This window comes from Ciconia boyciana, chromosome 7 (genome assembly GCF_034638445.1).
Source record: "Ciconia boyciana chromosome 7, ASM3463844v1, whole genome shotgun sequence".
NCBI lineage: Eukaryota > Metazoa > Chordata > Aves > Ciconiiformes > Ciconiidae > Ciconia > Ciconia boyciana.
This window is the reverse complement of record NC_132940.1, coordinates 54,409,573-54,436,775: the sequence shown is the minus strand read 5'-3', so window position 1 is coordinate 54,436,775 and position 27,203 is coordinate 54,409,573. Positions and strand designations below refer to the sequence as shown.

General features: G+C 48.4%; 1 protein-coding gene across 1 annotated transcript in view; it reads left to right on the top strand.

The window, feature by feature from the left end:
• Positions 1 to 19,754, top strand: part of TP63 (tumor protein p63) — a 107,600-nt gene extending 87,846 nt beyond the window's left edge. The window contains exons 6-14 of the mRNA XM_072867109.1: positions 212 to 327; positions 652 to 761; positions 1,045 to 1,181; positions 2,185 to 2,267; positions 3,214 to 3,350; positions 14,728 to 14,885; positions 15,886 to 16,030; positions 16,889 to 16,982; positions 18,240 to 19,754. Of these exons, the coding sequence (XP_072723210.1) occupies positions 212 to 327; positions 652 to 761; positions 1,045 to 1,181; positions 2,185 to 2,267; positions 3,214 to 3,350; positions 14,728 to 14,885; positions 15,886 to 16,030; positions 16,889 to 16,982; positions 18,240 to 18,536 (1,277 nt within the window). The 3' untranslated portion in view covers positions 18,537 to 19,754. The remainder of the gene's footprint in view (positions 1 to 211; positions 328 to 651; positions 762 to 1,044; positions 1,182 to 2,184; positions 2,268 to 3,213; positions 3,351 to 14,727; positions 14,886 to 15,885; positions 16,031 to 16,888; positions 16,983 to 18,239) is intronic.
• Positions 19,755 to 27,203: the final 7,449 nt, after the last annotated feature.

The window sequence follows — 27,203 nt, the reverse complement described above, 5'->3', positions numbered from 1 at the left end:
GTCCACCGTGAGCTTGAGAAAAGTCTGCATTGCCTTTCATGTCTGGCAGTGGGCGGAAGGGATGCTTTAAGGGCTGGGAGGCACGTGTGTGCTCTGATAGACCTCTGGGGCCAGGTGCGGGGGTTTCCCTTGGTGGAAGATCTTGCTGCCCTGCGCGTGAGCTTGCTTCACTGAACAGTGTCTCTTGTTCTTTGTCTTCCTGCCCTTGCAGGGCAGATTGCACCTCCCAGCCACCTGATCAGGGTGGAAGGGAACAGCCATGCCCAGTATGTAGAAGACCCCATCACCGGGAGGCAGAGTGTGCTGGTCCCCTACGAGCCGCCCCAGGTACGTTGTGAGCTCAGGGTGGTGGCATCCCAGCACACAAAGGGGTGGGGGTTGTAACCCTCGTCAAAGGAGTCAGGATATTGTGCTTTCCCCATCCTCATCACAATGAATCCCTTCTTCCTCTTTGTCAGAAATGAGCTTTTAAACACCCTCTTTATCCCTTGAGGGCTGGAGTTCTTAATTTCTTTTAAGGAACCCTTGTGGTGGGGCCTATTTCATGCTAGTCTGATTGTAGCACAGCTGTGGGAGTACAAAAGGAGAGCCTGGAAAAAGCAGAGCTTTGCATCCACCATCTCTTCTGCTCATCCCCTTTGTCTCATCCAGGTTGGTACGGAGTTCACGACAGTCTTGTACAACTTCATGTGTAACAGTAGCTGCGTGGGAGGGATGAACCGTCGCCCGATCCTCATCATCGTGACACTGGAAACCAGAGAGTAAGCAGTGCATCACGAGTGTATGCCTTTGCTGGAGAGGTGGCCTTCTGGCTCCTCTTCTTCTCAGGGCAGCATTGCATATCCTTAGGGACAGTTTGATGTAAGAGGCCATAGGATATTTTTAAAATCTTTGCATGTGGGAGTTGTCCAACACCTGGGACATCCTGACTGGGAAATGGGAAATTTGGGTTTGTCTGTGCATAGCCTGGTGTGAAGTTGAGGGATGCTGCTGGCCCCCATCTGAGCTGGCAGCTGACGTTTCCTCTTTCACTTCTCTTCTCAGTGGGCAAGTCTTGGGCCGCCGATGTTTCGAAGCCCGCATTTGCGCTTGCCCAGGCAGAGATCGCAAAGCAGACGAGGACAGCATCCGCAAGCAGCAAGTCTCTGACAGCACAAAGAATGGTGATGGTACGAAGCGCCGTAAGTAGCTGGCAGAGCTGGGCAGATTGCAGATTGTGCTGTCACTGGGTGCAGGTGCGACCCCGGTGCTTGTGCCGTGGGGATGGAGCAGTGCTGTGCATGGGCTTGGAGGCAGGAGGGCATTAGACATCTGTTCTCCCAGGCTGAATCAGCCTGAAAAATGAGCTGGTGTTCACAAAACAGCATTTGACAATGTGGGTTTGCGGGCTCCCTTGCCGCACCACCTGTGTTAGATTAGACCCCCAGCAGTGGCTGGAGGGGGTGTTTATTTGCCACCCTCAAGGTACATGGCTGGGACTCTGTAACCACTTTTTGAACCTTTACTGCTTGTTTGGGACTATGCTGTCATTCTCTGCTCCCTCTAGCCAGTGTCTTGTGCTGTGGCATGTCTTCCAGCCACAGGGGTCTAGATTAAGACTGCACGTAAACCCTGTTGTGCATCAGAGGTGCTCTGGCAGGTGGTCTCTCTCTGTGCTCGAAGGATTGCAACGTACTCACAGCTTTGGTTTTCCGCGTATGCTCAGTGATGGCAGTAGGCTGAACAGCAAGGCAGCAGGTTTTAACAGGAGGCAGATTGGAGGGGGCTTTGTTTTTGCAGTGAATTCTGTGTGCTCCCTGCCTGTTGTCTCGCCTTCGTGGATCACTGATCCACCGACAGCTCGTGAGCACTGTAACACCAAAGCTTGCAGTCTTTTCTGCAAAGAGCCAGTGCTTGTTCTAGGTACGGCTTTCTGGGGTTTTGCCATATATCCAGCGCTCCTCGGCTGATGTGTTTCCCCAGGTGGTATGGCCACCCAACATCTGCAAAGTCGTGTCTGCCTTCTGGAGCCAGGAGCTGCAAGCACAGTTCTGGAGTGGCTCAGGCAGAGACCCTTTCAGAGCACTGTGGATTTGAGCTGGCCATGCACTTCATGTCTCTCTTCTGTATCTCTCTTTTTTTCTTTTTCTCTCTCCCCCCCCCCCCCTTTTTTTTAATGGGATGCTTTTGGGGTTTCTCTTCCAGCTTTTCGACAAGGAACTCACGGCATACAGATGACATCTATCAAAAAAAGACGTTCCCCAGATGATGAACTCTTGTACTTGCCCGTGAGTTCTCTCTATCTTTGCATTTATCCTGTGTTCAGTATCTTCCTCAGTGCCTTGAGGCAAGTCAGCTGCTCACCTAGACCTCAGAGAGAACTGAGGATGGGGATGGGATGTGGAATTTTTTTCTTTCTTTTTTTTTTTTTTTAATCCCCAGAGCTATCTGTTTTAAATACATATTCCAAGAAAAAAAAAAAGAAAAAAATCCCAGTAGCTGCTGACTGAGAGTGGCTTGTGCAAGGCATATGGGAATACCCAAGGAATCTGTCTGTCCTGGTGGAAACATTGTTTTGGAGACCTATCTGGGTTTCCTCCTCTGTCATTTATGGGTCTGTGGCACTTCAGCTTTCTCTAGAGCTAATGGGTGTTGTCTTGCTGACAAAGGTGGATGTTTCTGTGGCTTTTATATGTATTACCATTGTTGTGGAGTGAGACAAGTGAAATACGCTGTATTCAGCATAGGATCAGAAAGAGCTAGTATCTGTAACTGGCGTTTAGGTGCCTCCTCATGAGCCACATTTAATTGGATAAGTCACAAACCATGGAGAAGGGAGATCCAAACCCAACACCCAAATTCAAGTACTCTTTTTTTCCTCAAGGCATGTAAGATTCGGCACCAGATCTGCTTACATCTGAGGCAGGTAAAGACACTTTCTGTCTAACAGATTGGATCAGAATATTGCTTTTGGTTGGCACAGATTTACATCGAGCCAGATGACAATCCCAAGATGTTCATTAGCCTGCAGTGTCAGATTATCGCTCTTCAACATTATCTGCTGTACCTCTAGCACAAGGCTTAGCAGTTTTATTGCATATGCGTAAACAGAATATTTGCATCCTGCTCTGGTTGTTTACATGACTTTATCTAAAACTCGCGAAGGTGGCTGTCACTATAGATGCAGTCCTTTAAGGCTTTTCTTTTCCTTCTTTTCTTTTTCCCATGATCCAGGTGAGGGGACGGGAGACATATGAAATGCTACTAAAGATCAAAGAGTCCCTGGAACTAATGCAGTACCTTCCCCAGCACACGATTGAGACCTACCGGCAGCAGCAGCAGCAGCAGCACCAGCACTTGCTCCAGAAGCAGTGAGTATGAGCATGCTTGCAGTGACCTGTGCAGTGAGGATGGTGTGAAGGGGGAGAGAGGAGAGAGACAGAGAAGGCTTTTGCACAGTTGTTCGTAGGGATGTGGTGCTCACCTGAGGGCCAAGCCCTTGTAGAGTACTGCGTTGGCAAAATCCTTTCCAACAGCATAGCTTGCTTGTTAACCCCCTGGTCAGAGCTGGTAGAAGTTGATGCCAGGAATTTGGCCAAAGCCAAGTTTCTGGACTAAAACTTGAGATATTATGAGTTTGAGATTCAGATTTCATGACCCGCGCAATGGGACAAAGCAGTCCTCCTTCCCCAAGTGCACGTCCTGACTGCTTGCAAGGTCCCTCTCTTGTCCCACGTGGGTCTCTTGTCCCACACAATTCACCTCTTGGCCTTGGAGGGTGAACAAGGACAGGCTCAGCGTCTTGTTTCGACTTCCAGCTGGAGCCCAAGGCACAGCAAGGCAGTGCCGTTGAACAGCCTGCAGACAGAAACCCAATGCGCGTGTGTGCCCGAGCTGGGGAGCGCAGGGTGGGTGTGCTCTTCTCTCATCTGCTCCCTGGGAACAGCAGTGAACGTGCAGCCATCTCCACACCTTCTCCAGGGTGTCCACCTGAGCATCTTGCCAAGAGCACATGAAGCCAGGACTGTGAGCACTGGCTCAGCCGAGCGCTCGGACCCCACTGCTGCACGTCTCTAGCGCTGTTGGAGGGCTGGTGTCTCAGTGGGGTATAAATACTGTAGGTTCCTCAGCTATAAAAAGGGAAACTGAAAGTCTGGGAGCAAGGATGAAACATGTAAGAATTGTGATCAGTGGGCACTTCAAAGAAAGACTCTATGTATGCACTTTTACGTTGTTTTTAAAAACTGTACTTTGTCACTGACTGTCCACATTGCACATGAGAAACTTTCTATCCGGGCAGACGTAGTCCTTATCTGAACTTGGTTGGCAGGGCTGCGCCAGGATTGCTTTGGGTGGTGTAAGTGGCAGGAGGATGGGGAGAAGAAGGGCCAAATATGTGTCTGGCTTCCATTTTCCCGTCTGTTCCCAAAGCTTTGCAGTTACAGAGACTGGGTCAGAGAATGACTTCCCAGACAGACAGTAAGCGGTGTCATTCATGGGCATTGCTTCACCTGCTGTATCGGGTGACAGAAAATAGCCGCCCGGGCTGTAGGTAGCCACCAGCGGTAGTGCTTAAGATCTCATGCGTTCCTGCTGGTAAGTTCACGCGTCAAGAGGCTGTGGGTATAACTCATTCCTCTGCAGAGGTTAGCACGAGGCCAAGGCACCACATAAGTCCCACTTGAGCCTGTAGGGATTTATTTTGGTGCCTTGGCCTTGTCTCAGGACTTCTGCAATACCACGGCTTTCTGCCAGATCTCTGCATGTGTTCACATTTCGACCTGTGTGTTTTTAGTGTCAGCTGGAGTCTTGTGGAGGTGTGAAAAAAGCCTTGTGCCAAAATGGCTGGAGCATCCAGGGGCTCTGGACTTTTTTTTTTTTTTAAGGCACTTAATAATGAGAATTTTATCAGTCATCTGCACTGTTTCTATATACTATAGCTTGTATCTACTAGCTGCTAGGCATTGTGGCCTTTGTGCGCTCAGCTGCATGTCTTCAAAGCTCCACCTGAACTACAGCCATTTCAGTTGAGAAATGGTTTTGTAAGCAGAAATGGATGGCAGCAGATGACAGCTTTCACTTCATGCTGACAGTTCCTTTGCCATAATTACTGTTTTCATTCTTCCTATATCAATAGGATGGGTTCCTGGCAACTGAGGTTGGTATTTGCGTTACCTTTAAGACCAGCATGTATGAGTCCAGCCATTTAATTTAATGAAACTTCTTTCGGCATGTCTCCTGGCACTTGTCCAGTTATATACTCATTTTTCTCAGCTGCTGAGTGTGCTCAGATACTGGGGAGAAAGATTAAGAGCTTTTAAGGATGCCAGGAGTGGGGAGAAAAATAACTTTCTGTGTTTGTCCAGAGCTGCTGCAGTTGTCTCTGCTGACAGCTTGCCATCAAGCAGGGTCCTCTGTGCTGAAATGCATGTTCAAGCAATAGCTTCTTAGCTGCAGTTGGGTTCTGGTGCTTTTTCCTCGGTAATCCAGGGTATGACTTAATTTCTGAAGGAATGTGTTCAGGGCTAAGGGGCATTTAGGCTGAAAAGACTCATAGATGTAATTGCACCCCAAAAAAGAATTGTAAAGGAGCTTCAGGTCTCAATGTGAGAATGGGGAGAAAAGACGCTTTGTAGGAACTGGTTTGGGTAAGAGCAACCTTGCAAGCAAGCAGGTTCAGCAAACTCCACGCTGCTGGGAGATGTCCTGCCACTGCTTCCTTGCCAGGCTGGCCAAACTCAGCAGCATGGTGACTCGTTTGTGGGTCTGTTCTTGGCTTTAAAAGAAAATGCCTTTCACTTTATAAGTAGAGATGTACTTTCAAAATTCAGTCTCAGCTTGCTTTCATTCAAAGTGTATGTTAAAACTGGGAGCTAGGAAAGTGCATATGCAGTGACCAGGTTCAAGTGTGTGGGAAGCTGTAGGTCCTAAAGGTCTGTGTGGGGCCAGGATGTTTGTGAGTTGCCTTTGGCTCTTCATTCTCAAAACAGAGCTGCATCCACATGTGCTCCACAGTCAAGCCTTGACAGAGGAATTACTTGATTTTTCAGTTTACTTTTCTGAGCAATGGTTAACATAGAAAAGCTATCTCGGTGTGTGGGAAGAAGTTTCCCTTTAATTCCTACAACCTGGAAAGCTTCATCATTTTTGAAGAGTAGGAAAAGCAAGGATGAGATTATCATGGTGAAAAGTAGTTTTAAAAAAATAAATCCATCATTTTGGAAAACAACTGTATAATTGCTCTCATGCACATACAGACAGGCATTGCATTTGGTAGGCCAGCAGATGCAACTGTCTTACTGTTCTGGAATAAAAAGGACAAATCTGGTGACAAGCAGAAAGCTTTGTGTCCCACAAGATGACCAAAAATACTACAATTCTCCATGTTGTGCCAGACCACGATCTTTCTCTGTCTCATCTCCTCTCTCTGTTTGCTTCTTTGTGCATGGTTTTCCCTTATTTACTGTTATGCCAAATACCTTCATGATCATAGGTGGGAAGTTTTTTTTTCAGCTGCAGTTTCTGTTCTTCCTTTTTCATTGCCAAATCCTGGGGCCCATATTTGAACAGCAGCACGTGTTTATTAAGAAGATTTCCTTTTCATGGTCTGCCACTGTTGTTTAAAATAACATGGATTTGCCAGAAGATCCCTGAGATACCAGAGGTGGCCTGTGCCTTGTTGGGGAGGGAAAGTTTCTTCAGTACTCTACTGTGAAATACATTTACATTACACAAACACTTTTCCATATTCAACAAAATTTCACATCGTGGGTTTCACCCTGCTGAGCACTGTTTTCAGAACAGTCTCTACCTGAATTGGCCGTAGCATGATTGAAGGGATTTCAAAGTCTTCCAGTGGCTACCAAGAAGAGGGCTCTTATGTCCCAGCAGGCTCTTATATCCCAGCAAACATTTCTCTCATATCAGCAGGGCTGCAGCTACCAGCCCACTGGCTGCCTTTCAATCTAGTGAGCAGCACAGCTCATTATCCAGATGAGAGGGAATTAACCTCGCAACTGAGGTACGACAGAGCCAAGCTATCCAGTGCCTGGAGTGCTCCAGCTGAGACGGGAGCTGCAAGGATCCCAGTGCTTGCTGTGGTGGGGAGGGGGCTGGTGGGGAAGGTATTCTTCATATCTCCACCTAGTTATTCTAATTTTTGGTGTGGAAGCTAATAGTGGATTTTTGCATGGTTTGGTTTGGTTTTGTAGTGCTGTGCTTGCATGTGTTGTGAACTCCAGGCACTTGGATAGCATTCTCACTAGAGGATTGCCAAGATGAAAGTAAGCAAGAAAAAGTGTGGGATTAGGTATATGAAGACGTGCTGTGTTTGCTTTGCTGGCTCCGAGAGTGCAGTGCCTTCCACATCAGCTGGTGGCCCCAGGGACCCCTCGGCTTTAGTGCAGAGGGTCCCCTGGCTTTGAGATATAATCAATATGGACCTTTCACAGTAGGCACCATCCTCTCTCCCTAGCACCAGCTTCTGGTTTTTAAGTAGTTGAAGTTTGAAGTGGGCTCAATGGAAGCTGCTTCTCTCCTTTTCCCCTGTCGCTAAGTTGTTTTCTCTTCCTTGCCAAGCACTCACTTGCACCTGGGTCTTTCCAGCTTTCTAAATCTCCCTGTCACATACTCTCACTATAGTTGCTAAGACATCTGCTTTTCCCCTCCTTCAAGGCCCATACTGTGATCATGAAGGTGGAAAGTGACTGTTTCTCTTGTGGTGGCTGGTGAAGGGTCCTGTACATTCATCTTTTTCTTTTCTCTGGTTCCTTCTCTACAGTCTCTTTTCAGCCTGCTTCAGGAGTGAACTCACGGACTCAAGGAGAGACCCTCCCAAACAGACCGATGCCATCCTAAAACATTCCAGCCCCCCAAACCCATCAGTATATCTGTAAACTGAGCTGGTGGGGTCGCTTTGCGCAGCTGGCGGACTAGGAACAGTGGGGCAAATACACAGCCTGATAGCAACAGAGTTAATAGTGAGAGTAATCTCCTGAAGGGACTCAAACTTTGCAAAAAGAACAGACACTTCTACAGACCTCTTAGATGTAGCCCGTAGCATTGGGAGGTCAGGAACCACAATGTTGTCTGTCTTGGTGTAACGTTTTCTTCCTGGTTTTGTAACCTGTTGATACTCCTTCCTGTTACTTCTGTATTTGTGAAACTTGGCAGGGTTTCTCTGAGCAGGTCTCAATTTTAAAATGCCTCTTGTCTTGTTTAAATTAAAAATGTGTTCAGGGGCTGGGGGGGATGGAAGAGGGTTGGGTGTGTTTAAACAGTCTGTGATAGTCAATTTGGCCTGTTTTAATGCTGGTCATGCAGTAATAGTGCAAGTAGATGAAGTATTTGTACTGCTGGACAGAGGGAGGTAGTAATTATATGAATTGGCACTGGTAAGACATCAGGTTTTTTTCTGTAGAAATATCCACTAATTTGGCATCACGAATTGTTTCCTCTTATTTCTAATCATAAAGGGTCTGATCTAAAATACATCAAAATTGTAGGGAAGAGTGGGTGACTTTGACTTTGCACCAGCACTACTGGCGTTAATCCAGCTTTGCTGAACTTAGAAAGGTCCCTCCGGACTCTGTGGGCTCAATCCAAGTGGTGGGCTGAGCTGCACAAGGTGAACGTGAGGTTGGAGTCTTTCTGCGTAATGACATCCATCTGTGCCCAGTGTCCCTTTCCCTTTGCAGCTGAAGGTGTAAAGGGTAGAGTGTCCAAAACTGTTCATTGCCCTACCTGTGAAAAGGGGTTGGAGCTTGCCCCTTTCCTTGCAGACATTCAGCAGTTACTAGATGTTGCTTTAGAGTATTCATCAACCCTACTACATCTTACCCCATCACTACAAACCTCACAGATCAAAGCAAAACAGTGCCAGCATATTTTGCAGCTGACTCAGCCAGGTGGCCTCAGGCCATGCCCACCTTGTCCATTAATCCTGCAACCAGTGGCTTTTGCTTATTGTGTCCGTGACGTGCATCCTGGCTTAGCAATTCCTGCGCAGGAGACCGTTTCTCAGCAAGGACTTGTAAATCCTCACACTGCTTGTATCAAACTCCACCTCTGAAGGCCATTTGTATGGGGCTTGACAAGGTGGATTTGAACCCTTTGGAAACTTCATCTCTAAGTGTGAAGCCCAGACCAGCACAAAGGAGGAACAATCAACAGGCAAGTAACACGCTGCAGAATTAACCTGGCATTGCTGAGTGTGGCACTAGGTGAGGATTCTGGCGATGAGGGAGGAGCTGGTTGAGGGTGGGCATGATGCCTGCTGTGGCTCTCCCCACCGAGACGTGCTCAAACCTCCTTACGTGAAGAACAGCCCCTGATGCTGGTAGAGAAGTGTCCTTCAACCCACACTCTCAGGCAGTGGCATGTCTCCTGAGGAACTCTCCGATGTTGATGGCTGCAGGAAGTAGAAATGTGAAGAAGTTACTGAAGATACACCAAGAATGGTGCTCCCTGTGGGCTGGTGTCTGCCAAGATCAGTGGTGGCTGGGGAGCAGAGCTTGGTTGCAAATGCCAGTGATCAGCAGCTCCTGAGAAACACAGTGGGGCTGGATAAATACTGATGGGGACCTGTGTGCGTGCAGTGCAGTCCATGCTGGATTTATTTGGGGCAGGTGCATACCCAGCTCTGACACACTTGCGGTTAGGCACAGCCTGAAGAGAAGGTGCCTCCCAAATGCAGAGCAGGCCTCCTGGCCACCCACCAAGGAAAAAAGCCTGATGTAGTGGGAGAAGACTCCTATCTCTGAACATCATATCATCCGCTTCCAGGCAGCAGAGCTGTGATCTGAGCAGGTGATGACTTGTACTAACATCTCCTTTGAGAGCCATATCCCATCTCTGGATATCTCCTTCGTTGTCTTAGCAAGACTTGTTGTACCACAGCAGTGTGGGGGAGGGCTGATGGACAAGAGCCCCCAAAATTATGATTGAGTATAAATAATAACTAATTAAATACTAGCAGTGACTATTTCATAGAGTTGCAGCTCTACCATCATTCCTTGTGTAAAGCTAACCAAATCAAGTGCCTCTTTACTTTGCCTGGACACTCCAGGAAGTACTTTGAGATCACAAAGCAGATAACTATTGCTCTGTGCCCTTTTTATTTGGGAGAAGAAAGGCAATACTATTCCTTTCCGTGTGAGAGGCAGGAATCTGACCTGCAAATGCAGCCCAAATGCAGGATTATGCTTGGCATTGTCAGTCTGTCCTTCCAGTGAAGGTTTATTTCTGGATCTTGGTCTTGTCTGCTTGTGGATGGCAATACAGAAATACTGCAACAGGGACACACTAATCTGTATCTAGAGCTCTGCTCCAGGGCCTGTCCACCAGCAAGTTTGAGGAGGCAGCCCACCAGAAGATACCAAGGCATCCATAGCCCACACAGGGACATTCCAGCTCATGCTCCAGTTTATCATCTGGTCTGGTCTCTAGGAAATTTCTTGTACCATAATGGGCAATACAGCACCTGGGACTTCCACCAAACAAGAATGTATATTATTTGGGTCCCACTGTCCTCTGGAAAGGCTTTCTGATTTGTCCTCCTTACCTACATGAGGATGATGATTGTGAAACTGGTCTTAATGGTGACTTGATTTGCTCTCCAGCTACTAGGTGGTTATCTTAGAAGGTGCTTTTTTTTTTTTTTTTTTAAATCAAATAACCTGGAGCTGGAAGCAATTGAAGTTGCTTCATAGTCTGTCCTCTGCAGATAAAAGAAGAAAACTTTTTCCCAACTGTCTTTTGATTGCTTCTTTGTCATCTCTGGGGCTTCAGAAAAGTAAGCCTTTTCCTTTCAAGGAATAACCAAGTGGACTAATTGGGCCTTATCAGTCAGTCAGGTCATATCAGTTTGTCAACTAGTTGTTGTATATCCACTCCCTGTATTATAGCTCCTTTCACTGGAGAGCAGATTGCATCCACTGCCTGCCTTGGGAAATTCCCATACCTGAAATCTAAGGGGACACACTATCGCTGCCCTTGTCCCTGTGCTGTAGTTGCTGTCTGCCTAGTGGCCATCAGGGCTCCTCCTTTCCCTGCTCCCAGTTAATTACCAAGCCTACAAACCACTTGTGTGGTTGAAAAGATGCACTATTGCTTGCTTTAGAATAGAAGGTGTTTGAGATGTCGAGAGCAAGAGCATTCTCTCTGCTTTTTAGTGTCCTGCTTCATGGGCCTCTAAAGTGGATGAGTGCAACTGAGCATCATCTGTGTCACTTGTGTGCCATTACTAGACTATATCAGTGACATCCCAGTGTTATGCAGCCCAGTGGGCAACCTTACTTAAAAAAACATTGCTAATGGGCACGATGACTATATGTAAATTTGGGATGTAATCCTTGCTGCACTTGCTGTGGCTACTGTAAGGAAAGGCAGGCCCAGAACTGGACAGCTTTGATTCCACTTGGGTCTCTCTGCGTTGCGACTAGCTCTAGGTCTTCAGGGATAGCAGACTGTAGGCACAGGGCTTGGGTGAAATCTTAAACTCTCTGAGCCTGAGCTGCCCTATTCTTGCACTTAATGAACCTTTGATGTCATTTGCATTAAGGCTGCTTACATGACGGTGTGCTCATCTAATGTGAATGAGGACTCTAGGACTTGTCTACTGAATCAGGTAATTGGTCTATCCAAGCAGTTTCCTACCTCTGGTGAAGGCCTGATATCCAGTGAGCTGGGAAAGCACAGAATTATACAAGGTAACCTGTGAACTGAACTGTGCTTCATATGTGGGAGAAGGAAGTTCATTCCTGACCTCTTGAGATGATCAGTGTATGTCTTGAAGCATGAGAGGCGATTGCCCTCATATGAGCTTGCATAACTACAAATGTTATTGGCTAAACAATTACATAGCCTCTTGAAGAGAGAAAAATCAGTTGCAGAATGTGACTCAGTGCCTTTCGTATCAGACTGTTCCAAGAAGTATAATAGTCTCTTAATTGAAGTCCTTATACCTTGATATTAAAATGCATTTCACTGGCATTGATATCAAAGAAATGTTAATGCTCCTACTTCTAATCTTTCTTGAGACATAGTAAGTATAATTTTAATGAAAATCACTGTGCATGACATTCTTATACCTGTTTAAAAAAAATTGAGAAAAAAGCAATATATTTTAAATGAATCCTCAAACACCATGTAGTCCGTGTGTTTAATACCAAAGACATTTTCTTGTGTTTCCAAGGCTGTTGCTATATTGATGTGTGACATTAATTTTCAATAAAATTTTGCATCTTGGTTTATCTTGTGACTTTTCTTTGGCTAGATGGCTTTCTCTAGACCTTTTTGACATCTGCTCACGTGATGGAATAGTTTAGTTGAAATGAGTATGGGTATGAAGAAAAATGCTTCTGTTTCCTGTTTTATTCACTTGAGCTTGATTGTCTTAATCTTGATTCTTGTGAGTATGAATGAGATAAGAATGGAGTCCTTAAGCTATATGTTAAAGTATGCATGTTTTCTATAGTGTAGGGTGCTTTGGGTTAGCTTGTGTTTGCTTGCTTGGGTTTTTTTTGGTGGGTTTTTTTTTGTTTTTGTTTGTTGTGGGGTTTTTTAATCCCCAAAGCATTTTGTAGTCTCCTAACTAGCTTTGCTGAGATCACTGTTAGTGGTGGAGAGGGCAAAGTTAGGCCCACTAGTGACCTCCTTGGAGAATCTTGTTTCATAGCAACAGGCATCCTTTTTTAAAAAAAAAAAAGTTTCTAGTCATGAGGTCTCTGAATAAAATCAGTCCTGAGCTTAAACAATGCAATTAAATCTTTTTTGGGAAGTCTTTGTTGATTTGATTTGGAATTTCACTGTGTATGTGGTGACCTCTTCACTTGCACATCATGCAGGTTTTGCCCTAAGAGACTACTCAGGTGTGTATTAATTCCAGCTGAAGCTCAGTTAGGATAGGTGCCTGAACCTGTAAAGTAGAAATATTCGTTTTGGTCCTAAATCCAGAAGCCTCTTTAGGTTAAGGGTGGTGTCAACCTGACTTGAATTTCATGGCTGGCCTCAACTTATAATTGGTGAATTGAAACCTCAGATCTGAATCATTCCCTTCACACTGAAAAGTTGGGTCTGAACTTCATGGCTCAGTTTCACTTCCCCTTGGGAGTTGCTGCCATCGTTAATATTAATTTGTGAAGCTTCTTGTGCTTTCCACTTCCTTGAGTCTATGAAGTTTGCTGGATCTTGTCCTGCATCTTCACTGCCAAAGGACAGTTCACACCCTTCTGTACCTCCTGTAATTGTGTAATTAGGTAACATTTCTTCAGGGCCTTAGATACTCTAGCCTGTTAGCATAGATGTTTTCTCCACCCAACACTGCAAGTCTTAAAAGTGCAGGAAGCTGGAGACAATGTAATTGTACGAAACTTGACCTTGAGTGCTGAAGGTTTTAATAAATTATCTAGGAATAAGCCTTTTCTTTCCTTTACACTTCACTTATTTGAAGTAATAACTATTCTGTTTGCATAGAAGGAAAGCCAGTTCCCAGGAATTGGTGTAACCAGTTATACCCAGACGAACAAGTTTCCCAGTGGGAAATAAGATGGGAATGTGCCCTTGCACATTCACCGCGGGGTCACCATGATATGGCCGAATGAGTGCCAGGCTCCGCAGAGAGCTGGGTGACCTCTACTCTGTTGGGCGAGCACAGCTTGCGAGGGTATGTTGTGTTTGGGAAGCATGCCCACTTCCCCAGCACCTTTGCCCAGTCTTGCAAACGCCCCTGGTGTCAGAGAAAGAAAAAACCGCTCTCTTGTGGCATGGCAATGCTCTGCCAATTGAGCTGTTGGGCCTGCTTTAATGATCATTTTCTGCATATCCCAAATAAGACCCCACTCCAGATGGGATGCCGCAGCCGTAACTCGATCTGGGAATTGGGCTGCTGTTCAGAAGCGGTCTGGTCTTCATGGTCCGGATCGCTTACGAGGTGGGATTGCAGCTGGGACCCTCGGTGCGGGGGAGGCGGAGGGGGAGCTTGCCAGCAAGCTTCTCTGGCCCGGTTTGTGGATATGCTGGGTGGAGTTTGGGGCTGTCTGGACTTGAGGGAGGCTAGTGCTGTTGTCGAGTGGTAATAAGAATCTGATACTCTTTGCAAGCAGCCTGCGGGGTTTGGATACAGAGTTCTCCTTAAGACCAGCAGAAGCTGTGTGTCGGCATCCCAAGCAGGTCTGACCATCTCAGTAGTGGTCCCTAAGGTGTATGGAGTCTGTCTTGAGCAAAGAGCCTCTGGCTGATACATATGCACCTCATAACAACCTGATTATATAAATAACTAGGAATTTTGGAGAAACCAAGGTGCTAAGTGTGACCCAATCTGAAAATTGTTTCTGCAGGCAGGTTTTAGGGGTAGTTAGGATGGTTTGAGATAGCTTCCTCGACTCTTGTTCTTCCAAAAAAGCCTTTGACCACAAGGAGAGCTTAACTTAAAAATACTATTTTTGAGTTTTGGCAGCTGTTTGCTGGCTTCAACTGAAAAACTTAAGTAGAAACTTTTCCTTAAGTAAAAAATTTGAACCGAAAGTGAAGCTCCCTTTGTCATATTTCACCATTTGTTTTTTAAATGCCCTGAATATCTGGGAAACTTATTTCCTGTTGACTCTCTCTCCAATGATCTTTATCTGTGATGCTCCCATGGCATCAGCGATTTCACCAGCAGTAGCTCACCACTGCCACAAACAAAAAATGTAGTCCCCTGGATGTGCTCAGCCACTGTGATTCCTGTCCTAACATCTCCTTGGTTTGCAGGACCTCCATGCAGTCGCAGTCATCCTATGGCTCCAACTCTCCACCACTCAGCAAAATGAACAGCATGAACAAGCTGCCCTCGGTCAGCCAGCTCATTAACCCTCAGCAGCGCAATGCCCTGACCCCAACCACCATCCCCGACGGCATGGGAACCAACAGTAAGAAACCCTCACGCCTTCTTCTCCTGCTCTGTGCGTGCACCCCACTAATCTAGGGAAGGAGACTTGGCATCTCCAAGTGGGAAGTGTTAGTCCTGGGAGCCTGGAGTCATTCGTGGTAGCCGGGCTGGGAACCTGCAGAGCCAAATATTGCTTGCTGCTGTGCCACGGGGCAAGTCACCTGCTTTCTCCAAGCTTCAGCATCCTGCTCTGAGCCTCACAGGGGTGAACAGAGCTTCTTCTGCAGATTTGGCTGGCTGCACTGTCATCTGTCTTTCAAGACTTGTTTCTTCCTTTCCAAGCAGAGGAGATGGCAAACTTTTTCACCTTGGTTCAATTAAGACACTTCTTAGTTTCAAAGGAAATACCTGCATCTCGCAGCTCTGTAACTTGCTTCCTCCTGGCTGCTGAAGAGTGCCCAGCAGCCCTGTAAATCCAGGATGACAGACATGGTTCTGGAGGCTGAGTTTTGTTGGGTTTGGGTGGGGTTTTTTTTGTTTTTTGGTTGTTTTGGAGGGTTTTTTGTTTTGTTTTTGTTTTGTTTTGTTTTAATTTCAAAAGCACTGGGCTCTTGCCCACACCTGTTGCTGAGCCCCTTCGGGTGCTCTTGGTGTCTCTGAAAACAAAGCTGTTTGGCTTCTGTATTGGGTTACTCCGCTGGCTCTGTCCCACTCCTCTCCTGCAGCAGGGAAAACCGAGACACCCGCGGCTTGCTTAGGTTTCTACCAAGTCCATTTGTAACGGAAGGTGACGCGGCGGCGGCGGTGCTGCCAACAGTTGGCAAGGGGAGCTGCTCCTGAAGGACTGTCTGTCATCTGGTCCTTGTGCGGTCATTGTGGCCCTGCCTGAAATTCCCTGTGAGCTCGCTCTGTGTGGGGCTTTGCAGGGGATTTAAGGCCGCTTCGGCTGCGGGTGCTGTCCCTTGGCACCATGCTGGGGGCGAAGCAGGGGTCTGGGGACGCCTGGGTAACAATGTGCTCCTCCTTCTTCTCTCCTCCAGTTCCCATGATGGGCACCCACATGGCCATGACCGGCGACATGAATGGCCTCAGCCCCACACAGGCGCTGCCTCCTCCCCTCTCCATGCCTTCAACGTCCCACTGCACCCCCCCTCCTCCGTACCCCACAGACTGCAGCATCGTCAGGTGAGCAGGAGCAGGCTGCCCGGCGCACGTTTCCCCCCCACAGGGAGCGGAGGCCTCGTGTCGGGAGCCTGAAGGGACCTGCCAGGTCCCTCGCCCCGTTCTCCTGGAGCACTGGATCCCAGTGGGTCTGGGCAGTCCCAGGGCTGGCACCCTCTGGGCACCGAGCCTCAAACCCCCACCTCTGAGCAGCTGAGAGAAACAGGGACGTTAGGACTGCAAGAAAGCCAAGGGATGCAGCATCTATTGGACTGGTGGAGCTGAGGGTGCCAGGCAGTCTTGCAAACATTTCTTTTTTCTTTTTTCTTTTTTTCCCCTTTGGCCACTCGACAAGCCTTGGCTGGGGTCAGAAGCCCCTCTGCCCTCCGTGAGGTTGAACAGGTTGAAAGATGCTGCCCATAAAGGAGGAATCCTTTACACTTAGGGAGGAATGTGCCGATTTGAAGTACTTCGTGTGCATGATGCATCTGAGCCCCAGACCCACCACCTTGCTGAAGCCCTCTATCCATGCAACAGGCTGCCACGGGCTCAGCCACCTTCTGGGTGAAGTGACCTGGCAGGAGGGTCCATGTGAGCCTTCCTGCCCCAAGGTCCAGGCTGTGTAGCACTGGCTCTTGACTAAGGCAAGGTGCTGCCACGAGGGTTGTCTGCTAGGAGCCAAGCTGAAGGACTCCCTCATTTGTTTGATGTGGCAGCGATGTGGCTTGCTGGCCTGGGATGTCTTGGAGAAGGTCAAGCCAAGGGTGAAAGCTTTGTTTCCTGTTGCTGCAGGTTGGCTGAGTGTTTGGTTTTCTGTGGTTTGGGCTGTTGCAGCCAGGGTGATCCTTTTTTCTCTCTCCTTCCTTCCTTCCTCCTCTGCAGCTTCTTAGCGAGGTTGGGCTGCTCATCCTGTGTGGATTATTTCACGACCCAGGGGCTGACCACCATCTATCAGATTGAGCATTACTCCATGGATGTAAGTAACTCCTCACCATTTCCTTTGTTTGCACTCTTGGCCCTGCTGTAGGAATGGGTCAGAAATCCAGACTCAGTATATTTTTATTTTTACATGATTAGTTTGACTTAAGGCTGTTGCACACAGAGAAGACTTATTGTGAGGTGAAGAGAGGATGGACTCAGCGCCAGCATTGTAATTGCCTTGCCTGGCACAGAGCAAGAGTGTCTCCCCCTCCCCGCCACTGTGCATTTTAGCCCCCGAAGTGGCCCCAGCCCACACTCCTGTTAATTCTGCAAGGCTTGGTTTCAGTTTACACCGCTCTGAAACACCTCACTCGCCTGCAGACAAGTAGGCTGTCCAGACGTGGTCTGCATTTCTCCCTCCCTGCTTCTGTTTTCTGGCCTTACCTAATGATCTTCCCTTGCCACTGGCATCTCAGCCCAGCTGTTTTTTCTCTTGCATGGCTTTTGCTGTAGGGTTGCTGCTTCCTCTCCTGAGCCATTGCTCTCCTCAGAGCTGGCTGTCCCGTTTTTTTGCCCTGAGACTTTGCAAGGCCGTGGTGCTCTTGCTTCCTAGTGTGGGCTGCCTTCCTTCTGCTGCTGCTCTAATTAGAAAAGCTGACCCAAATTAACCAAAGCTGGTTGCTAATTTTTTCAGAAGCTGGTATCACATTTCCTAGAGTTCAGGTAATGCTACCCTCAGGTACTGCACCAGAGATGGTGGGGCCTTGAAGTCCAAGTTCTCTAAGGTTATGTGTCTGTTCTTAAATTTTGGTTATGGTCAAGTAATTAAGACAGTTCCTACAGAGTCAGACCCAGAGCTTCGAATACTGGAGCTCGACTTGAATTCTAAAATCCTTTTGCAGGCTTTGAAATAAACACAGAAGTTTTCAAAGCTATTGAACTTTTGCAGTGCAGCATCCCCCACCATAGACAACCAGCAGATGTCCCTGAGGTTGTCTTGGAGGCCTTGCAGTCCTGTTAAACATCTAGCTTTAGGTCACCATATCTTATGCATGAATGTGTGTTTTGTGTAACTTCAAAATGGACCTTGTGTCACTAGTCCTTGCTGCCTCATGGCTACGCATGCCTGTTCAGAAGTGAACCACCACCTTCAGGATTAGTGGTCTGTCTTCTACAGTGCATCACAGCCACCTGGATTTTAGCAGCTTTGTTGGTTAATAAGCATTTGCAGCGTGGCCCAGAGGCTGCTTCTACTCCCGGAGCCCAGCTTGCCCAGGGATTGCCCTGTTAAGCCCTCCACCTTGTCTTGCAGGATCTGGTGAGCCTCAAGATCCCGGAGCAGTTCCGCCATGCCATCTGGAAGGGCATCCTGGACCACCGGCAGCTCCATGACTTCTCCTCCCCTCCCCACCTCCTGCGCACCCCCAGCGGCGCCTCTACCGTCAGCGTGGGCTCCAGTGAAACCCGGGGGGAGCGGGTCATCGACGCGGTCCGCTTCACGCTCCGGCAGACCATTTCCTTCCCGCCCCGTGACGAGTGGAACGACTTCAACTTTGACATGGATGCCCGGCGCAACAAACAGCAACGCATCAAGGAGGAAGGGGAGTGAGCTCCACGGACCCTGCTCCACCCCGCCTCGGCCACAAACTGCTCAGCCCTTCATTTGTCTTCCTTCTGCTTGGTACTGCACCCCTGGACGAAGGGCGGAAGGAGCCTTCTTGCTCACTCATGCTAGTTATGCTCTTGATGCTGTCTAGGTCATGCTCCTGGACCGCGACCTCCACCCCAGCTCCTGCAAGGGGAAGAGCTGAGCAAAGGGGGAAGGCGGGTGGTATTTCCTTGAAAGCCGTTGACCTTCTCGAGAAGGCGTTGTTCTTGTTTCATGTTTTCCTTTGGGGAGAGGGCTTCTTTTCTTGACTTTTGAATCCTCACACATCTTGTGGGCATCCTGACCTGCAAACTTGTCTCTCTCAATCAGCGATCCCGCTTTGAAAAGCAGGAAGGTTAAAATAAATTTTAAAAAATCCCCCCCCCAAAAAAGACCAAAAAACCACCCAAACCCCAACCCCAAAACCAAATGCAAAAAACCCAAGGCCACTAAACCCTGCACTGGCAGTTCATCCGAAAAATAAATGGGAATCAGTCTGCTGAACGTCGCACTTAAACAGCCTCTTCCCACGGAGCTAAGTGCTCTGTTCGTGTGTAATATTCTCCAGCGGAGACAGCACATGCACTTTGCTGGGCAGGCCAGCACTTACAGCCACCTGCAATCCACTTTTTCCTTGTCCCTCACCTTCTCTGGGAAAACCCAAACCTGCTGTCTCTTCTTGTTTTGAATTTACATTCATGTGTATGTCCCGGTTTGCTTGTTTCAGGATATAAATGCAAATACAGCCATTGGTCACTCCTGACTTCTGTCCCCCACCCAGCCTTTAGCCATCCTGTACTACTACTGACATTTAAGCTAGAAAATTAGGCTTTGCCACATACGCAGCCTGGTTAGCTTAGCGTAAGGATTTGCCTGCCTAGCCTCCAGTTGAACAGAGGACCAAATGAGAGCTGCACACTGATTTGTAGGGCTTCAGCTATCCTAAACCCAGACAATCTTTTATTTAGACCATACTAGGTTGGTTTCCTGCCAAGTAAAGTAGAACCGTCTTTAGATATATCTGTAATAGGCTGGAGCCTGTTGTGGTTTGTTGCTGGTGACTATAGACTAAGTGATGAGCAACTAGAAGTGGAGACTAAAAAAAGAAAGAAATTTCCAACTGCCTTGGAACAAGGACCAGTTCCTGGTAATATGAGTGTTGCTACTGCAAAATGTCATGTTTACATGAGAAATTGATTTTTCTGTGTTTTTTTCTTTATTGGTTCTACAGCAGCTGTGCTCTGAGGCATTTCCTCTGACTGCCAGTGATCCTGTGAACAAGTAACTGAACAGAGTGCATGTTTTCACATTTAGATTGGCCAAGGTAGTGAGACTCTAACGTATACAAAACAAACCTAAACTGAGGAGCTCGGCTCAGCACAGCTGCTTTCAAGTTGGCTTGCTCTTAACAGTAAGTCTGCCTTTTTTTGGTTGGGGAAAAATGAAAAAAGCAGCTTAAATGACTTGTCATCCTACCTTTCTCCAACCAAATAATCTTGTTTCAATGCAGTGGCTGTTTTCGGGTCCCTGCTGTGTGCCATGTATTTCATTTAAGTCAGATATTGTTAGCATCCTCCTCCATCTGTCTGTTGTGCCAGGTCTATATTGCATTCAAAGACTGCCTTTCGGTAACTGTGCAAGCCTATTTTGGATAGCTCTAAATAGTAATGCAAGATGGTTACCCTGTAAAGTGTGTGTATATAAATATTTTTTTGTATGTGTAATTTTTGTTTCCTACAGCATAACATGCCAATTTTTATTTCTTCTTGGGATACCGGGTCTGACAGAACCACAATAAAATGTTTGTTTTTCTGTTTTTTTTAATTATTATTTTTATGCAGAACGCTTACAGTAGACCTTGTAACAAATGACTCGTCACTGGACAAATATATTTGTATTTTTCATACTGAGATTCCTGTGTTACTTTGCAGTTGAGGGGGGAGGGGGCAGGTACCGAAAGCCTGTTTTATCATTTTATTTTGTAACACTTCAAAGAGCAGCGTCCTAGATTTCAAAGTATTTAACATGCTCAGTGTGAAAACTTACTATGTCTGTCTTTTTTTTCTATACGCTACAAAAGAAGCGAGTCATCCTGCTCTTGACTTGATGCAAGAATTAATTCAGTGGGGCAGTGTTAGTGTGGGGCAAGTGTTAGTGCAGGTACTTTGCAAATTCCTGGAGGTGAATTAGATTGTGCCTAATTAGGTCTCACCTCCAAGGTGTTGCATCTCCATTGTGTAATCCTTCTGAGCTGCTTCAGTATTGTACAAATATTGATGCAAAAATACAGTCATTTTAGGAACTAGGAAGCTTTTGACTGTAAAGGTTAATGCAGTTAATGCTGTGCCCAGTGTCTGGGTGCAAGAACTTCAGTATCTGCTTTTCAACTCAGCAGTGAGATGGAGCTTTTCTGCTGCATCACTAATGATTAAAATATATGCTGTGAAAACCTTCTTTCTACTGTATACCACTGTGGAGCCCACTTCTGTATAACTGGAATCTTCAAGTACGTTTGAACTGCTGTAGCTTTTACCCTCCCCTGTAGAGCTGTGATTTTTTTGTTTTGTTTTGATACATCAAAGCGTATGGGTTAATTGAGCTGAGAATCTACCAATGCTTGTAGTAATGACAGTGTTGCCTGCACCAAGATCTGTGTGTGTTTTGGAACACCTTGTTGTTGAAGTCAATGAAAATAAAAGCCAAACTGAAAATGACACTGAATTCCCAAACAGCTTTTTTTCTTGCTTGTGCGCCATCTTGGAAATGAGCAGGAGACTTTGTTGCTGCTTCCTCCTCTGAGCAGCTGGGGCTTAGTGTCACCTTTGCCCACGTGCAGTTTTCTAATCCCCATACCATCCATGGCACAAGGGTGTGTTATAAGGTGCCATCACACACCCATCTGCCTTCTTTCTGGCAGATCAAATGAGTCAGCCCATGTAAACCTCTTGCTGAACTGTGAAGTCTTCTGGCTTTTGCATCATGTGCATGGCTCTTTTTTGCCCTTTCATCAGGTTTCGTTATTTCTGAGCAGGGCACGGGGTACTGCCTGGTGTTCAACGTCCTGCTCAAACACAATGGAGCTGACACTGCTGTGTGCCCTGGTCGGGGGAAGGAACGTGTGCTTTGAGCAGGCAGGGTCAGTGCTGCCCTTTCCTTCCTCTACACTTGTGAATAGCCTTGCACAGCCATCGCCGCCATCCCCCTTGGAGCTTGAGGAGGTTTGTCCTCCTTATTTAGCTTACACCAAAGGCTTCGTGCATCACCCCATGCGTCCTCTCTCCTATCAAAGCCTTTTCCTTTTCCTCTGCATATCAATTCCTCTTCCCAGGATTTGAAAGAAGAGCAACTCAGAGCCAGCAGGGTGGCTGTCCTAAAAGTGATGGAGTGGCCTTCATCAGCCAGTGGCTTCAGTCTGTCCATGGACCACCACATTAACAGCCCAGTTCCATGAGTGGTTTCTGTGTGGGGCCCCACGTGTGTCTGTTTCTTACAGTTTTCCTGGGTTATGGTTGAGAGAGGATGCTCGGGAATGGGGACAGTCCAAAAAAAACCCCCACAAAGATCTCAAAAGAAGAAAAGGCCATGGATTCCCTTGGTAAATGGTAAATAGTTTCACATTTACCATTACGGTAGGGAAGGCCTGCCTGATTTCTTTGGTTCTGGTCACTGTTTCTTTTTCCTTTTGCCGAAGGATTAGAAAAGCAGTTGTTTCTGGATATCAATATCCAGAGGCATCAGACCCCTGCTTATGCTCTGGCAGACAGGGATTGCTTGAATGTGGTGTTAAAAACTAGTACGTTGCCCTCAAATGAGAGAAGTGCTACTACAACAGCTGCAAGAACTTGCTGTTTCAGCTGATGGACTCCTTGCCTCTAGATGAGAAAACTGGATCAGGTAAAATAAGATTTCAGTTTCCATTAACTAGGTCGGCTTGAAATACGTTTGCTGATGGTTGCAATTGCTGAATGCTGTGATCCACCGCTGGAGTAGGAACTTCTGCATTGCTTAGGTTGCAGCAAGGGTTTCAGTGCTGAGGAATCCCAAGCTGGTGCTCTCCCTTTTGCCCTCCACCCGTACTCGTTGGAATGTTGTCTTTGGATATGGGGATGCTTCATATGCAGGCATGAAGTTTTCAGGGCAGGGATCCATCACAAGCTTCCAGCTGTGTTTTGCAAGCCTGGGTGGACATCTGAAGACGTGCATGCCCTTCTATGCTGTTTTCTAAGTGTGCTGAAGCTAGAAGTCCCCTGGAATGAAACTTATCCGGACACAACAAAACTTGGCAAACATCCGAGTGGAGCCTGTGAAGGGTGTCTTGCTCATCACGTTCTTCCTGTCCTGTGTGGCTTAGCAGAAACCCCTGCCTTCCTGACAGCAAAGTGGCCACCTGCACTGCAGTGGGAGGATTGCAGGACCTGGTCTCCCACTCTGCCTCTTTGCAAGTTGTTTCTCAGTGGGAAAACCCTGTGGGCAGCCCAGCCCTAGCACCGAGCAGGAGCTTGGGCTGTTTGGCCTTCTGGTTTGCGGAGCTATGAAATGTGCAGCTTATACAAACTGCTGTGTGAAGGTTAGTGAGAGGAGCTGCACCAGGCCAGGGCTTTAGCCCTGAAAGGTCCCCTGCATATTCCTCTCTGTGGGGTGGCAGTGCATGGCCACTACCCAGACATGGAGTGTGGCCACCTGGGCATGGGCTGTGCTGATGCTGAGCCTTCACCACGCAGGTTTGGCAAACAGCCTCGTCTGGCTGCCAGGCTCGAGCTGGTGGTTTCTGGATCCTGAGATGTTTTGGCTCTCTGTGACCCGTTACAGCAGGGAATCATCTTCCTGAGCATATTGCAAAGGGTAGAGGCTAGAGTTTTGGAGTCTTATTGTTAATGTTTCATACACTGGCCATGAAGGTCAAAAAAACTGGAAGGAAGCTAAAATTCGTGCTCTGTTGGCAAGGACTGGCTGCAGCTTTCTCCCAGTTTGCTTCCCTAGGCTTAAGGAGCCAAAATTTTACTCAGAGGTATGTGGCAGTAGCCCTTTGCTACAGCTTTGCTCTTCTGATCTGGGCCCCATGGACTGGTCCCTTTTCCTTATCTGCCCATCCCCTCCCAACTGTATATACCATCCCTTCAGCACAAGGCCTTAACATCAGTGCTGCGGAAATAGGTGGGTTTGGGTTTGTGTGTGTGTGTATTTCTATTAGTAGGTGCTTTTCATTCAGTAAGGAGTTGGAGCCCCTCTGCAGCCCCCTCCGCCTGCCTGTGGATGTTGCAGGGCTGCCCATCGCAGCCATGCCCTTGCTGCTGGCTGAGTGTGGCCGTCTGCTTCCTTGGCTCAAACTGGTCTAAGGCCTTTTCGGGGTGGGGGGGAGGGGATCAGCTGGTTTTGTTAAAATGCTTTTACTTCCTTGTAAACAATTCTACAGCATCACATGTTTTGCTCTTAGGAAACATCAGCTCTGCCTTCATGAAGTGAGCCAGATGCCTGGGACCACTGGTGAGTAAAGGAAAGGCTATGGGGGGGGGGGGGCAGGAGACGCAGGATTTGGGGTGGGACAGGGGTGCTGTAGCTGCAGCCTCAGGGTACAAGCAAGCACTGAGGGGCATCTCCAGGGACAGTGCCATGACTGTGTGCCTGCAGCATTGAAGCCAAAGGCTGAAGGGTTCTAACCACACCTGAGGACGTTGCTTGTGCCCAGCATGTTTCTGCCTTGGTGGCTGCAGTCTCAGCAGTACCACGCCTCGCTCCGCTTCCACAGCAACATCAGACACAGGCCCATGGGCAGCTGGATTTCAACCTGATAGCTCTAAGCTTCAGTGTTTGGTGAGGGTCTCCATGCACCATTCCGCTGATTTTCTCACTGCCGTTGCAGTGCAGTGCCCTTTGTGTGCAGTGCCCTTTGCATGCAGTGATAACACAAGCACAGCAGCCAGTGGCTTTTTTGGCTGTGCCACTTCCCTGGACGATCGGGATGCATGCTCCAACAGGAGGTGGGTGCCTTCTGGCATGCTCAGCAATTACTCACAGGCAGCTGGGCTGATACCAACCATTACAGCATGCAAGGGAGATGCTTACATTGTCTCTCCCAACTGCCTAGGGTAGGAGATTAGGCTCCCTGCATCATCAGTGGCAAGAAAGTCCCTGGGGAGCCATTCAGAGCATATTAGCTTCCCACTCTGAATCATGCCTGGGAAGATGTGGTCTCATTATTGCCTGCATCAAGGCCAGGGGAAGACTAAGCTTGTTTGTTAATATTAAGCAGGACGGCTCTGTCCATGCAATCAGCTTTGCCAAGTTCCTAAAGCTGGGGACTGCACTGCGAGAAACGCTCTCATGGCACAGCCATGTGTAATCCAGCGGCAAGTAACTGGCTGCAGGGCTCTGCGTGTGGCAAAGAAACTGGTGCAGGGTCTGAGGAGAAAAAGGGAAAAACTGAAACAAAATAAACGGCAGAACTGGAGAAGAGATAGTGCTGTTACTCTTCTGTTTTAACTGCCAGCACTCTCGAAATTAGTGTCAGAAAAGAAAAGAAAAGAAAAGAAAAGAAAAGAAAAGAAAAGAAAAGAAAAGAAAAGAAAAGAAAAGAAAAGAAAAGAAAAGAAAAGAAAAGAAAAGAAAAAGATAAAAGAAAAGAAGAGAAAAAAGAGAAAAGAGAAGAGAAGAGAAGAGAAGAGAAGAGAAGAGAAGAGAAGAGAAGAGAAAAGAAAAGAAAAGAAAAGAAAAGAAAAGAAAAGAAAAGAAAAGAAAAGAAAAGAAAAGAAAAGAAAAGAAAAGAATACAAATCCAATCTGGCATTAAAAGAAAAAAATTAAAAATTGAGACAACGGGCGATATGGCTGCACTGAAGCCAAGGCGCGTCCGAGTATATCATCTCCCACCCGCGCTGGTTCCTCTGTCAAGGGATTTGTAATGCTGTCTTCATCAAAAAGAAAAAAGTATAAAAGTAAGGAGGGCAGCGGTGGTGCGCAGCCGAGCCGAGCCGAGCCGAGCCGAGCCGAGCCGAGCCGAGCCGAGCCGAGCCGAGCCGAGCCGAGCCGAGCCGAGCCGAACCGAGCCGAGGCGAGGCGAGGCGAGGCGGGCGGCGGCCGCGCTGCCCGGGGAGCCACTGCCCTCTAGCGGGACCCGCTGCGGGCGCGGCCCTGCTCTGGGCATCGGGGCTGCTCTGCCGCCGGCACTATGGAATAGGGGTGCAGGGACTTGCTGCAGTTCCCGGTGGCTGTGGCTGGCCTGGCGGGGCCGGGGCGGATGAAGGCTCATGGTACCCAGGCCTCCTCCTGCCGCCGTTGTGGTCCCGTGTTCCCCGCCGCAGGCAGGTGCAACCCGAATTACTGAGCCTGTGTGCCCCCCTCAGCCCCCCAAACGGCTGCTGTGCTCACAGAGCGGGCATGAGTTTTATAAAACTGCCTTTTTCAGCACCTTTCTCCTCCATACCACATGCAAGAGCTGCAGCAGCAACTCTTGTTTATTTTGCATGGATGGAATAAGCAAGCGACCTATTGGTGTTTCAGAGCAACTTTTACCATAGCTGCCTCTTGGGAAAGCTGCTGCTCTCCTGCCCTTTGCTGTGCACCCAGGGAATCCCCAGTGTTGTGCCCATGCCAACCAACACCAGCACAAATGAGAAATTCAGAAGATGAAGACCAAAACCCATCACCTGCCAAACCGGGAGAGATGACTGCTCTCACCCCAGGCAGCTCTTGGGTGGAAAAAGCCTGAAGCTGTGCCCTCGGTTGGTGAACCTCTACCCAGAGACATCTCCAGAGCCAGAGCCTACCCACCCCAGGAGGCTGGTTGGAGGCGCATTGGAGGCAAGCAGCCCTGCATGGTTACCCCGTGCTGCAACACCCTGCAGCCACAGCCAGCGTGCAGCAGCACCTCAGGCTCCCAGTGCCATGCGTGCCCTGCCTGAGGGCACGAGAGGTGCTCCACCTTTCCTCCACGCACACACACAGAGCCTTGGCTGCAAAAGTCCTCCCTGCCAGAGCGATACACATCTCTTCTTCCAGCTGAGAAAATACCACCAGGTATTTTGCAGGGAGCACACGCCGCAGCCAGGAACTCCCACAGCAGCACCTGGCTGGAGCACCCGCGGCCGGCTCCGGGCTCCCACGCTGCCGCAGCAGCCAGCTCAGCCAGTCTGGGTGGGGAGCCCGGCACCCTGCCAGGCCAACCCGCCTGCAGCACCCAGCACCCCATTGTGCACCTGCGCGGCTCTGCAGGGTGCTGTGCGCGGCGGGGGGCTCTCCCCCGGGGCTCCCCACAGGCTGTTGGCTCGAAGGCCATGAGCTGGCTCTGGCTCAGTTTGCTGGTGCATGCTCTAAAAGCTTGCCCCATTCGTTTGGCCCACATGCAGTTCTGCCCCAGGGGAGGCCAAACATGAGAGCAGCCCCCAGCACTGGGCAGGCACCCGCTGCAGTTCAGGGCTGTGTCGTGGAGAGAGGCTGCAGCTCCCAAGGAGAAGCTGGGGAGCTGGAGAGGGTGGCACCCCCCTTGGCTGGGAGGTGGGGAGGGGTATGCTGTGCTGGCAGCCATAGGCAGCGCTTGTGCGGGATCTGGGCTGCAGGGCCATGCTCTGCCCACGCAGGGTCTCTGCTCAGCACCCAGGTGCCCCCATTGCTCACCCCTACCCTGGCCTCCAGG